Raw genomic sequence first — 14783 nt, forward strand, 5'->3', positions numbered from 1 at the left:
GGTGTTTAGCTGCCTGCCAGGTTAAACCATAGCAGTCTGTTAGGTTAAGGGGGAGGAAGGAAAGATGATTTATTCCACTACTTAATAGGAATGAAGAATGCACAGTCTCTAGAAGTCAGATTTCCTGGAAATAGGAGGATGCTCGTTTTTCACCACTATTTTAATTCAGATGCAGAGCTCCCCAGATTCCTGTGCTTCATTTGTTGTTTGCATTATGGAAAGCTTCTGTGCTGCCAGAATAAAAGCATTCCACCACTGAGTAACTCCATAGGGATGGAACCTCAAAGCTTAACTTTCACTATCGACAATAATTAAAAGCATGGCTGTGTAGACCTTCCACATTTTCTCTGCAAATAAGCAGTGTCACACAGTTTCCTTTCAAAACGTGTAAACCAAATGCAGACAGAACAATCCAGCTGCTGGAGTTCCCTCTCAGATTTGTAAAGTTTTTAGTATTTCTGATTTCAGACGTTCAGAAAGCACAAGCTGGCCTCTTGAGACTGATAGCTGGCGTAAAGAACACAACGTTTTTCAAGAATAGCAAAAAAAAAAAAAGTTTTTCTGGACAGTCTCTGTTCATGTCTTCAAGCTTATCTGTTGAAGTGAGTGGAATCAAAACTTAACCTTGTAAACCCCCAGAACTGCCCTGCTTCTGAGGACAGTCTGAAGCAGTTCAGTGGGACACTGAGCATCACAATAACGTAAGACTTGGCAGCGTGTGAAGTAAATGGGAATTTTGCCCGCTGGCAGGAGTACGAGTTGGACCTGATTGTTTCTGACTTAACTGTATAATCTTTTGTTTTAATTCTCTGAGTAGAAATTAATATGCTTCATTTTGCTGTCACAGTTGTGCTGGTGGCCTCAGGAGCCATAAAAAAAATGGAGTAGACCATCGTGTCTGGTTTTGTTTTCTTGCTTTCTTTGAATGACAAGGTCATTTAGGGAGAATAGCCGTCCCTAGCTCAGGAGCGGGCTGGGTATCAGTCTCCGTGTGGGAGGTGGTAGATGATGGCCTTCGCATCACTTGCTTTTTTTCCTTTCTCTCTTCTTCCACTTCTCTTTCACTTATTAAACAATTTTTACCTTGACCCACAACTTTTCTTGCTTTTTTCCTCCTTGTGCTGGAGGAGAGGAGGGTGAAGCAACCATTTATCTGCCTGCTGGGATTAACCCACAGCGCTTGCCATGACAAAGTCATTCATTAGTTGTTTTCAGGTGCAGGTGTGACCTTTACCTGTGCCAGTTAAGCCAGAGTAATAGCCAGTATTTTTGTTTAATGCTCGCCATGCTCTGTAGGCTTTATAGAATGGGTCTTCACCACTGATTTTGAGTTAAAATTGTTTATGCTTCAGGAGGATGTTAGGCAATAGTGAGACATGCTGTGCTAGTGTGTCTCTTGGGTCTGCCAACTTGGGAGTCGTTGCTAAAGCCCGCAGCGGGCATCCAATTAAATCACCTGCAGTTTGGAGTTCTGACTGGGAAAGGATGGGAATTTGAGTTCTACTGGAAATCCCGGAGCAGGGGGGAGGGGATGGCACCTCCTGATCTGAAACGGGGAGCTCAGTTCCAGAAGTTCTTAGCACCGGACACTGTCCTGTGGGTTAATTTTCACAAGAAGCTGGGAGGGTACACAGCCAAGGGGATGTTCGATACCATATGGCGTCATACGCTCAGTAGATGATGTGGGGAGCTGGCCAGAGGAGGGGGATCACATTGCACTGGGTTCAGGGTGGTGGGCGATGGATGGCCTTGTGCATCACTCGCTTTGTACGTTCTTTGCGTTCGCCTTGTCGTTGTTGTTATTTCTTCTCTCCTTGTGCTGGCCTATTAAACTGTCCTTATCCCAACCCCATCCTGAGTTTTGCCTTTGTCTTCCGATTCTCCTCCCCGTCCCACCAGCCAGGGGAGGCTGGAGGGGGGTGCAGGAGAAGCCCCTTGCTGCTTTAGCTGCTGGCTGAGGCCAAACCATGACAACTGGTGCTGAGGTTGGTGAGATTCGTGCAGGTTTTTGCAGGTAACAGCAATGGCTTTTAATCGTAAAACCCGCCTGTGAAGAACAGTTCTCGAAGCATTGAGGTTTTCTCGTGCCTGTGATGGTGATGTGCCGTCTCTCAACACACCAGTGGCTGGTTTTCCTCTTGCTTCCTTTATGCCGCTGCTTGGCCATGGGATTAGCTTCATGCACCCAGCTTGACTTCACGTTTTTGGTGATGAAATGCTTTTTTCATCAGTTGCAGCTGATGCCTCCTTCAGCCTTTGCTTTCTTTGGGTGCTTGCTATGTTCACTTTAATAACTGCTTTAAATCTGATTCGAGGTCCTCGTGCACTATTAATATACTAAGATTACAGTTATTTTCATGCAGTAATCAAGTTTCGATGCAGCTTTGTGTACACTGGATTATTGAATGTTTTGCCAGAGAAGCTGGACAAAAAAGTCATAAACAAAAAGCAAGTAACTGAGTTTTGTGTTTAACTAATTGAGATGTATAGCTTCATGTATTTCTTAAGAATATGAACTCTGTTCTCTTGGATGTTTCCTCCCACGTTTAGTGTGTGTGCACACATTTAAATAATTTGGAATCTTGATTTAAAGAATATGTTTGAAGACTTGAGGTGAAAAACTGAAAAATGCTTACCAGTGGTAGATCTGGTTAGCTGAGGTTGATTATAAAATAGGTGGAAAGTTGAGGCAACAAGAGCTAAGATGAGGCTGTCACCTGAGTTATGTTTCGTTATTCCAACTGCAGCAAACAAAAAAGCTGATTTCTTTCGTCCTCAAAAGACATATTTTTCAACCATGCAAAAACTAGTTGAAAATTAGTGGATTTTAGGAAAAGAAGTGTGTCATAAATCAATGCTTTTGTTTGAGTAATTTTTTTTCCCTCTTAATTAGCATGGATGCCATGGAATATGCCCAGTTTATGAGACAAGAGGGAAACCAGGAATTTAAAAATGGAAATTACTCTTTGGCCATCATAAAGTATGATCAAGCTCTACATATGCTCGGCTGTTTAATGCAGTGGGTCCCGTAAGTATTCTTGAATAACAAGTTGTAAACCATAAGGAAGTTGTACAGTGCTACACTTAACTCAAAACTGTGTTTCTTACCCTGACACCTGATTTTCTTGTATCTTTTGTTGCACTCTTTAGCGTACCAGTTTTATAATTAAAGAGGAACTGCTGTTCCTGACATTTATGTGGGGGATAGTTACTGACTGTAACCTGGCTATTTTCATGTAAACATCAATTATAAAGTAGTGTAATTAAAGCTCAAATTAATTTTCCATAAACCATGCTGGTTTCTGTTAATTTACTTCTGTTCCTTAGTTGACGTGCTATGGATTAATCTCGCTGTGATTCTGCCATGTGCTGGTCATGTCCATGGCCTGTTGTTGCACGGGTCATCTGATTATTTTCAGAATGATCTATGCAAGTTACTTTGTTCTTGTTATTTGGTCTTTCTTAGTATTCTCAGATTTGGTAAAAAATATTTTTTCAGCAGAAGAGTTCTTTGGGTATTTCTTTCCAAATGCCAAGTGCTTCTTTTCATCAGTTAACATTGGTTCCTCATGTTATCGATGATTAAGGAGTTGAGTATTATGTTAATTATTAAATATTCATTACTCCTGTTCATTAACACTGCTGTTAACCTAATTTAACACCAACCATTCATTTATTTTGACTATTAGCCGTTTAGGCTAAGTAGTAAAGTAAGTCTGGAGCATAAGCAAGGAGTAGGACCAAGCAAGGACAGAGCTGAGCAGGCTTCCTCCAGCACCTGCCCCTCACAAGCAGTGGGACTTCGTCATACCCCAGGCATCTGCTCCTGAGCATCTCCTTTCCCCGTGCCATAGGTTGCCTCATCAGGATTTGCTTGCCTGCAAGCGTGTGCCCTGAACACATTCAGCATAGTTGAAACGACTTTCTTCAGTGTAAATTAGTAGAAAGGAGTGAGATGAAGGATGCAGTTCTGTGTCACGTACTGTTTGTTTGCATGCAGGCAGGATAGGCTTTCCAGGCTCCCCAGTATCTCGTGGACTGTAGTCCTGTAATTTGTGTGCAGCTCTTTCCAGAAACTCTCTCGGATCCAGCAGGTGCTTTATATACTTTAGTATGTTCTGTTTTCTAAAACACATTTCTTTATTTCTTAGCTGGCGTAAATGCGGATAATTCCGTTGACTTCATCAACTGGTGATACAGTAAAACACGTTTAGGTTGGCTTTTGGTGGCCAAAATGTGTTCAGCGTTCTTTCCATCTAGCAGCTTCCATTTGTCTGTCTGTTTTCTCCTGGTTTTGGCTGTTGGTTTTCACTGGGCCATATCTAGGTGTGTCGAGATGGTCTAAACTCTTTCGAAATCCTCATACTGCGTTATTCCAGAGGGCTGGCTTTCTGCTTCAGAAGAGACCAGGGTATTACTAAGGGTATCACTAAGGTATCGTTTAGGATGTCATTAAGTGATTTTTATAGCTGATGTTCAAATAATCTTAATTTTCTACAACTTTATTTTTACCTCTTGTTTGGTTGGGTGAGTGATATGTAGACTTTTTTCTCGTCGCGAATTATAAGATACAATGATGCATCCTTCTTCAAGCGAATAAACAGTTATGCTAAAAACATGTTTTTAGGTGTTCCAAGGACATAGCTGTGTTACACTGCAACAAATCAACTGCCTTGTACAATCTTGGTAAATGGAGAGAATCAGTGCTTTCAGCCTACCAGAGCTTACGCTGGGATCCCGAGTATGTTAAGGTATTTCCAGTATTTAAGCTGGCGGCCTTTGCACGCCTTACTTTTTAAAACAAGTGTCAGTATTTGCTTTGTATTGTGTTTTGGTTTTGAGGTGTGATAAGCAAACAGAGCCTAAAATTCCAGAATCAGTGTCTGACTCTCTACGTGAGCATCAGAATTACTACTGTAATAGTACTTTTAATAAAACACATCTCTTTTGCATCAAGAGATGCTGGTTCTTTCTGGGTCCTAACGAGAGGCACCAATGCTTCCAAGAAAGATAACTATTTTATTAATATCCTGGACAAGGTGATAGCGAGTAATGAAATCTCTACATGCCCTTGTGATGCTGGAGACCTGGAGATGATGCAGCACTGGCGCCTCGTCTCCGGTCAGGCCACGGCACACTGTGCACATCCTGCTCGTGGTGAGATTCACCAGCTCTGTGTTCACGTGGAGGTTGGCTCATGGTACAGATTCAGCAGTCACTGGCAGCAGTCAGGTCCGGGATGGGGATTTAGCTTTGAAGGCTCTCTTGGGCAGTGTGCCCTGATGTTCTTTAGATGTTAATAAGCCTACAGTTCCTGGGAACAGTACGTGATGATCAAGGCTGTATTGTGTTTCCAGTGGACAGAACAACACATTACACACAAGCTTGTGATTAAGTACACATTGATTAAGTACACATTGATTAAGTACACTGGGGCTCAGATACTCCTCTGTTAGGATTAAGGAGCAGTTGTGCAGTGTTTATGATACGGAGGCACACACTTGGATTGGCTTTTATGCACAGTGGTCTTCTGGGCTAACCACTACAAGCTTCCAGAGACTTTAGTAGAAGGTATTTTGATTTGTGTGCAATTTTACTGTATCTAAATACCCGTTTAACTCATGCTATATTGCAGCAGACCAGTTATCTGATTTGGACAACTTGACTCCACTGTGACTCTGAGCCAGTACAACCTGATTTGGTGGTGAATGTGAACATGTTCAGGTGCCATTGGCTGAGGAATATATGCATTGGGGTAAATACTGCAAAATGCAGTGACACGGGGACGTAAACATATGTTCTGGACCTTGTGACAGAAACAAATCCTGTCCAGAGGAGGTTAAAAATATAGTTGCTAACAGTATGTCTTTCATCTCGTAGTTATTTTCCAAGTTTTGTGTTCCAGGATTTATTACTCTTAGTATCTGTGTTAACATCAGTGGCATATTGTGAATTTCAAGGGGTGTTTACTTCACTCTTTTTGTGTCTGTGTGGAAGAAGCTATAAAAATAGTACCACATGTCATTTGTACAGCATAATTACAGAATTTAGGAAAAAATGATAACCTTTTGTTTTGCAGTAAAGATCTCTGAATATTTTCCTGACAATGGTCTTTTTTGTTCTTTTTTTTTTCCTCAGGCTTATTATAGAGCTGGCCACTCACTGGTCATGTTATCAGACTCTTATGGGGCGGTTTCTATGTTTCATAAAGGTTTGACTCTCCTGAATGCTTCTGCAGATCGAACTCAAGTTGCTGATTTTGTGGCAGGAATCTTCATAAGTGTCAATGGTAAACTCACATCAAGAGTTTAATTTTTCTAAGAGCCTTTCAGTAGTGATGACAGCACAAGTCCTTGGTGGGGCGGCCTTCATGAGATCGTTGATTTGGTCCTTAGTGCCTCAGGTCTGAGGATTATAGAATCATGGAATGGTTTGGGTTGGAAGGGACCTCAAAGATCATCTCATTCCAACCCCTCTGCCGTGGGCAGGGACACCGTCCACTACACCAGGTTGCCCAAAGCCTAATCAAAAAGATGTGGTGAACTTGGTCCATTTTGTATAGAGCAGCTGTCAATAATCCCAAAACACTGTGCAGGGAAGTGTGTTGTCTCACAAAACATGTCATTTGTAGAATAATTAGGAAAGGTCAAAATTCAGAGTCAGGGAGACAAGGCTGAACATTGGGAGCTCCAGAACCCTAAGACTTCAACGGTTTTTGTCCAAACCACTCTGCTTTTCTTTTAGCTAGGCAAATAAATAAAAGATACTCATCTTAAACTTGAGCTTACAGTATTCCAGTGCCCTCTCCCCAGTCTCTCCTCCTCCACTTGCTGTTTTCTCAGGTTCACAGGCTTTGTCCGATGGGCCTGCAGGTGTGCCAGGAGATGTTGGGTGGTGCCCCTGCTGCATTTACTTGAAGTTGTAGCCCAGTGTTAAGGACCTGGATTAGCTTTGGCAGTGCCCGTAGCTGGGCTCACCCGCAAGTGGAAGAGCTGCCACGAGGTTCGCAATGCCTCGAGGCTTAGCTGTGTTTCTTGAGGGCAGGGATTAATTGTTTTCCCCTTGTTTAATGAAGACCAAAGGCTGATAACAAGGTGCCCTATGAGTTGGGTGGCCAGGGATATTGAAGCCCTCATTTGGTATTCTGGGTATTAATCAGTGCTGAAATTGTCGCTGTGCAATGAAGGAGTTGGTTGGTGACTGCAACTAGAAGCGTTGTGTGTACTAAATGGTTTTCTCGATTGCTTCTTCTTGCAGATGAACGAGTCTTTCCACCAGCTTTCCCCCAGGCGTATGATTATATTTTCAGCGCACGGTTTGACGCCCTGACTTGGCAGGCGGTGATAGAGAGGTTGGCCCAGAAAGGGAAGTGGCGGGTGAGTCCATCACTGCGATACCCACTGCTGCGTGGTGGGTGCTGGTGTCTCGTCAGGGTACCTTTGAAACCTTCATGTTACTTTTGAAGTCCAAAACAGTGAATGTTTATTGTTCCCTGCTTCAAATGTCTTGATTTTTAAGACTTGAAAACGAGTGATAAATAATTTCTGAAATTAACTTCTCAAAGGGATACAATGGACTTGAAATCGCTGTTGCCTCCTGCTGTTGCCTGCTAGAATTATGGTGCCCTTTAGAGTCATTATTCTTGAAAGAAATCAGAGGGGGAAAAATACATGTTTATTTGTGGTTCCTTTTGCTTTTACTTCTATATGACGAGCTGGGTTTTTGTAATGTCTGTGAAAGACCCACAACTAAAGGAGCTTCTCAGTGGAAGCATGTGGTTGTTGAACAAAACCAGAATATTTAGAAAAATCAGCAGGTGAATCACCTGAAAAAAGAAGAAGAAAAAATCAAGGGGGGAGGAGGAGGTGCTCCAGGCCTGGACAGGGGAGCATGCAGGAGCAGGATCCTGACAGTAATTGCAGCCCATGGAGAACATGTGCTGGAGCAGGGCAGAAGCATAAGGAGGGAATGACAGAAAGCAGCTGCTGTGGACTGACCCAGCCCCACGTTCCCTGTCCAGCCCCCCGCCATGGCAGGAACACCTTCCACTACACCAGGTTGCTCAAAGCCCCATCCAACCTGGCTGTGAACACATCAAATGATGGGGCAGCCACGTCGTCTCTGGGCAGCCTGTTCCAGTGCCACACCACCTGTATCGGAAAAAAACTTCTTCCTTATATCCAATTTAAACCTTCTCTCTTTCGGGTTGAAACTATTGCCCCTTGTCCTTTTGCTACAGGCCTTTAAAAAGTCTTTCTTACAAGCCACTTTTATATATTGAAAGGCTGCAATAAGGTCTCCCCGGAGCCTTCTCTTCTCCAGGCTGAACAGCCCCAACTCTCTCAGCCTGTCTCCATAGCAGAGGTGCTCCAGCCCTCGGATCATCTTCGTGGCCTCCTCTGGACCCGCTCCAGCAGCTCCATGTCCTTCTTGGATTGGGGACTCCAGAGCTGAATGCAGCACTGCAGGGGGGGTCTCAGGAGAGCAGAGCAGAGGGGCAGAATCTGCTCCCTTGACCTGCTGCCCACGCTGCTTTGGATGCAGCCCAGGACATGGTTGGCATTCTGGGCTGCCAGTGCACATTGCTGGCTCATGTTGAGCTTCTCCTCAACCAGCACTCCCACGTCCTTCTCCTCCGTGCTGCTCTCAATCTATTCTCTGCCCAGCCTGTACTTGTGCTTGGGATTGCCCTGACCCACATGCAGGACCTTGCACTTGGCCTTGTTGAACTTCATGAGGTTAGCACAGGCCCACCTCTCCAGCCTGTCAAGGTCCCTCTGGATGGCATCTCATCCCTCAAGAGTATCAGCTGCATCACTCAGCTCGGTGCCATCTGCGAACTTGATGAGCAATTGAGTGCACCACACAATCCTGCTGTCTATGTCATTGATGAAGATACTAAATATGTCCCAGTACAGACCCTCAAGGTACACCACTTGTTACTGGTTTCCACTTGTACACTGAGCCATTGACTATAACTCATTGGATGCAGCCATCCAACCAATTCCTTATCCATCCAACAGTCCAACCATCAAACCCATATCTCTCCAATTTAGAGCTAAGAACATTGTGGGGGACTGTATCAGAGGCCTTACAGAAGTCCAGGTAGATGTCATCTGTAGTTCTTTGCTTGTCCTCTAGTGAATCTATGTAGGGGTTCAAGGAGCCGGGTAAAGTTTTTAATGAAACTGAGAAAATGGAAAAAATACAGTATGCATTTCTTGCTTTCTGCTCAGGATGTTGGATGTAGCTGGAGAGTCTCATCCTCATGAATGTAAAGGTCCATTCCTAAAGCAAAGGATCACTTCCAAGGTGTATTGGAGAGTCTTTTAGGGCCTGACCTTTCTACATGTTTGGTTTTTTTTCTGAGGAAACTTTCATTGCTCATAGCTTCCCACAGTCCACTGTATATTACATTAATTCAGTTGAAAAATGGAAAGGGAGACCCAGTAATCTGTTACAATCTTTAAAAAAAAGATCTGAAATGTTCTTAGCCCTCGTTTGCTTTCCTACAAGATCTGATGAGGCAGTAGAAAACACAGTGTGCAAGTGTGCTTATAAGATCACTAATGTTTTGGGTTTTCTTCCAGTCTTGTCTATTGTTGTTGTCCGAGAAGAAAGAGTTGCCCTCCAATCTCAGAGTCAACCAGGTATCACTGAAGAGTCTGTTTGAGGTAAAGTAGCATCCTTTTTCTTTTTTTTTTCCCTTGTGTCTTATTTCTTTTCTTCCTGTTCACTTTAGTGAGATTTTCTGTCTTGTGTGCAAGGCTAAAACAGATCAAAGTAAAGTAAAATAGAAAGTAATATATGGACTTTGTCTGATTATGTGAAGTCATCTGTTTTGTCCCTTTTCATATGAAAATTGAAAAAATCCTTAATTTGCATAATTTCTGTAGATAATGTAATATTTCCTTTAATTTTATCAAAAGAAGACATCTTCCTCTCAAGTACAGCAAGCTATTCATGTCAGTCTTGTAACCTGCCAATTTAATGCTGAAAAATGCCTGACATCAGTTAAGTTGGATATATTTTTCCAACCAGGAGAACTTCCGATATACATGGGACAGGATATTTTTATACTTTGCTAGCCTGTCTCTGGATTTCTTCATGGTGCTGAGTATGATTGTACCCGGCACAATTCCCTGTAACGTTGGAATTTTACCTTCCCTCAATGCCCCAAATTTTTGGTAGGTTGTTTTATACCTCGGCAGCAACTGCTAAACTTTCTCCCTAAAGGCTTTGACGCTTTCCAAATGACTTAAGAGGATTTTAGCAAGATGGAAACATGTAGTCACAGGCTACAGTTACACAATCATTGAGAAATTCCATTAGCCTTTACGCTGAAGTATTCTAGATTTCTGACAGTGCTGTGGTTTCCCTGACAGAAGCTTTAGAAGATGTTAACTATGGGCTACACAGTCTGTTTGCTCAGCACTTAATGGCTGACAAATTAGAAGTTTAGGGCATACGGCTGGAATATACCAGTTTGCTGTTTGGCTGTTACAGTGCTTGTGGGACTTTTGCCACAATCATTTCAAGTTGGGGCTTCAGTTAGGTGCCTGACAGAGTGAGTGGGAGTAATTCTGAAAAAGGAGGGGAAGGAGATAAATCAACATCTCTTGGTAGGCTCGTCTGTAGCGATAGCAGAAGAATTAGTGGAGGAGTATCCACAGGCGTGGATCAAGGTTTAGTCTTGAATCAGCCAGGCCCACAGCGGGGCAGTGGTGGCAGAGCAGTGTAGCTGTGGTGAAGCCAAGGCATGAGAGCCTGGAATGGAAGCAGCTCGCAAGGAAAGATGCCCACTGCCGTGGTTTGCAGCTCTTAGCAGCCGTCTGGCCTGGCACACAGCAGCAAAGCAGATCTTCAAGGGGTCAACGTGCTCCTCACGCTGACCTTAAAGCATGGCAACGCAGTAGAGGACTCATGTAGGGTGTCTTAGCAAAAAATCTTCCTTCCTAGGCAAGCAAATCAAAATGCCTCATTAAGGATAAAAGTGGGTTGCCTTTGCAGAATAGTGTGTCATTCATTGCTGAATTTGTTACCGAAAATTCGGAATAAGAAACTTATCAACACCAATGGGATGTAGATAAGCAGACACTTCTTTATTGTGGCGCCGGGTGCACGGGGGATATCTCCTCCTAGCATCTAGCAAGGAGGGATATCTCCTCCTTGCACCAGAATTAAACTTCTTATATAGAGCTTACGCATACATATCCATTAGGTAATTATACATAAACATACTATTTCCCGAAAATCATTAGCATATTCTCCTCTCATTTCCGATTCTGCACAATAAAAGTTAGAATCATCTAGAAATGAGTCTGGGGTGTTATATGGGTAGGTGGTCTGTGAGTCAGTGGTTGCGATCCCCCTGCCAGAATTACCTTTTGCTTAAGTTCACGGTTTCTGGCAGGTACCCATAAACCGTTACGGTTGGCTCTCTTCATTCTCATTAATCCAGACCTTGATAGCTACATGCATTCTTCTAGTTCTGTGTAAGTCTCATAAATCAGTTTATAAATCAACTTGTACTACATGTTCCTATTAAATGATTCTAACCTATCCCTTCGGTCCTGGTACAGGGCTATACAGGGAATTTCATAGCAGCATCTAGTTACTGTACAAACATACTTTTCATTAAAATATTTCTTATAGCTCTATATTATTGAAATTAATTAAAAACTATATTAATTGCAAACTATTGATTAAATTTTAATTACCAAAATTCTAAGTATCAGTAACAAATTGGCCCCACCAGTCTTAGCTGTTCTGGTGGCTTTGTTGTACCTGTGGAAGACTGAAAGGTTCAAGGTGAAAGATCCCTTAGCACTGCTTTTCTTTCGCAAAAATTAGAAAATGTGGCTTTCTGACAACTCAGACTTCCCCTCCTGCCACTATGTACTCCCTGTAATTTGTTGTATTTTGATTTTTGTAGCTGTGCACAAACAGTAATTCTTGCCAGTCAAAATTTGGCACGAGATGTTAGGAAAAAAAAAGATTTATTTGTGGATGTTGGTAGCATGTGCGAAGACTACTATTTAAAAAGATGACTGGCACAAATGGAGAAATTATGTCTGAACGCTGTTTCCGAGCACCCCCTCATGTCCTGATCCTTCTGGCATGTTGTCTCAATTTCCATCTGAGCTTCCTCTGCCCACCTCCAGAGTTCCCTATATTGCTGTACCCCTTGTAGACTGTGCTTCATGTTCATTAGGTCCTTTCTGAAACATCCTTTTTCAATTCAGCTGCCTCCTGCTCAGGCCGTGTGCTTTCAGTCTTGGTCTGTAAACTTCCGTGTAAATTCCGTGCTTTAATTATATCACCTTCTAGGTGTTTATCTGGTCAAAAAATCTGTCTTCTCAGGCTTAACACCTTTTCTTTGCATGAGCAGTTGTATTATCATTGTCTTAGCGATGCCAGATGTTTCCTGAGCTGGCTTTGCCCTGCTCCCCATCCATGGGGTTCCTGAGCTGTGAAAGGACTGGTTACCTGAGTTCCCTAAACCTCCTCCCTTTTCTGAATTTCAAGTGTTTCTCCAGCCTTTTCTTGCTTTGGGGTAACTGCCTGCGTAAGCTCCCTTATCCCAGCTTGAAAGGCATAACATCTGGTTGCAGCAATATTTGCACTGAGATACAGTGACATTTAATAGACAAGTGTAAGGCAGAAAGTTGCAGTAAATTACAGAGAAGAAATACAAAAATACATATTACAAAATAGAATTCAGGTTCAGTGCTCTTCAGAGCAGGACAAGATTCTTTTAAGATTTATGAACATCTTGTAGAAGTATTTGCTTTGAGCTTCTACTGGAATTGTTATAGAATAAATGTTTCGTATTACAGTGGGTAGGGCTTGATTGTTAATTGTTCTGCTGATTCTTGCAGTAAAAACTATGGAAACAGGATTAAAAAAAAGAAACGCCTTTTGTGTATGTAAAATAACGTGTTGTAATTGCTCTCTTTGCTATCAGACTTGTGAGTTGTATGGGCACGGTGAGAAGATGCAAGAAGTAGCGGAGTTAGTCAAGTGGCTCATTTCCATGGGGGCGAAAGTTGAAACCATTGGAGCGTATCTGCTTCATGCTGTTATCAGACTGTGTATCAAAGCAAGTAAGTGACATCCACAGCTGAAATAAAACGATGGTTTTATTTCATCAGAGAACTGACAGCTAGAGCTTTTTAAAATTTTCTTTGCTAAAACTAATGAGATCAGATCATCCAGTAAGGCACTATTTAAAAAATGTCGCAACACTGTCATTGATCATCTGTGCCTGATAGTGGTACAAACCCAATATTGGTTGTTCTCTTCCGTGGTTTGAAGTGAAGGTGTGATTGATGTGAGTCTTTCAGAACCTGAAAACGTTAGCTTTGACAAAAATACAGTGTTTCTTCCTGCGACATCAGTGTGGAGCACCAGTTTCTATACATGCTACACAAGTTGAGAGTCAGCCTCAGGGTTGCACATGCTGCAGAGTCAGGGAGAATGTAGCATCGTGTCTCCTGCAATGCAGCTGGCTCTTACCATGATTTCCTCCCTCTCCTGCTCCCTGTGTTCAAGAAAAGGTTTTTTACAGATGCATCTTGCCGCTCTGTAGGGAAAAAAACAGGATCTGGTTCTACTGTATCTCTGTTTACCAGTTATAACAAGTGGGAGTTTTTTATCCTTTCAGGAAAGAACCATCTCTTCAGGTGGTTAATGACTCGGAGGCCAGACTTGAAGGATAGGATCAACCAGCAAGACAGAGATGGGTGCACCCTCCTGCATGTTGTGGCATCTTCCAGTGAATATTCCCAGAAACGCAGTAAGTACAATTCTTTTTTGTGTGTGTGTGGTGTTTTGTTTTCATATGGAAAAATGAATAATGGAAGAAAACTTCAGATCCCGGTGTTTGGTATTTCATGCAAAGGAAGAAAGTGAAAGTCCTTTTACCTGAATGTAGGCTTTGTAATGGTACCTAACACTTAAACATTTCAGCAATTCCATTTTAAAATTGTACACTCCTTTGTTTTCTGTGGGATTTCTTTTACGTTAACTTAGCCTGGGCTTTTCTTTTTGTATTTTTAACTCTGCCCATTAGGTGGCAATAGGAAATAAGCATCATTGCCAAGGTAACACCAGACTTTTCGGTCATTAAATGGGATGACGTTCTTCTGGTGATTCTCATTAAAAGTCTGCATGAAATGAGCACAACCTCTATCTAGATAATTTCATTTTCTGGAAAGATGTAACACGTCTTTTACTGCAATTCCATCTGTTGCTAAATAACTCTTGCATTTCCAGAAGAGTCTGTGTGTATATATATATTTATTAAAGTTTGTTTACTTATAATCACGTGTATGTTTTATATAATATAGAGAGAGTGTATAATTTTATATATATTTATTAAATTTTATTTCTTTATATGTGTATAGTGTGTATTTATATATTCTATTGAAAGTATATTCATAAATATTTATAAATCTACATATAAAAATAAACCCTCGCACCCATCTGTTAACAAAAAAGAATCCCTGAAATAGCTTGAGTGGTAAGACTTAGACAAACAAGGCAAGACATTTGTGTTAGCCTGCGTTGTTTTTTTTTCCTCACCTAAGTTTTAGCCCGGCGCATGCAGTAGCAGAGGCTGTGTGCTGTGGTGGTGTGCCTAGGGGCCATGTGGTGGTCAAACAGGTCTTTGTTCACCATCACTTGGTCTTCTCCTGTGTGACTTGGTGGTTTGGTGTTCCTGCACTCTCCCAGCTGTTCCGAGGGCATGGCTTGTAGCAAATTCATCCGGACTATTAAGA

The 14783-nt window shown here is 42.3% G+C and overlaps 1 protein-coding gene across 1 annotated transcript in view; it reads left to right on the plus strand.

Moving 5' to 3' along the window:
* Positions 1-14783, plus strand: part of TRANK1 (tetratricopeptide repeat and ankyrin repeat containing 1) — a 55209-nt gene that overhangs the window by 5800 nt on the left and 34626 nt on the right. Inside the window, 7 exon segments of the mRNA XM_086614519.1 lie at positions 2894-3028; positions 4628-4751; positions 6139-6289; positions 7258-7376; positions 9591-9674; positions 12968-13106; positions 13667-13798. Of these exon segments, the coding sequence (XP_086470645.1) occupies positions 2895-3028; positions 4628-4751; positions 6139-6289; positions 7258-7376; positions 9591-9674; positions 12968-13106; positions 13667-13798 (883 nt within the window). The 5' untranslated portion in view covers position 2894.

Source organism: Tauraco erythrolophus, chromosome 7 (genome assembly GCF_009769465.1).
Source record: "Tauraco erythrolophus isolate bTauEry1 chromosome 7, bTauEry1.pri, whole genome shotgun sequence".
NCBI classification, from domain to species: domain Eukaryota; kingdom Metazoa; phylum Chordata; class Aves; order Musophagiformes; family Musophagidae; genus Tauraco; species Tauraco erythrolophus.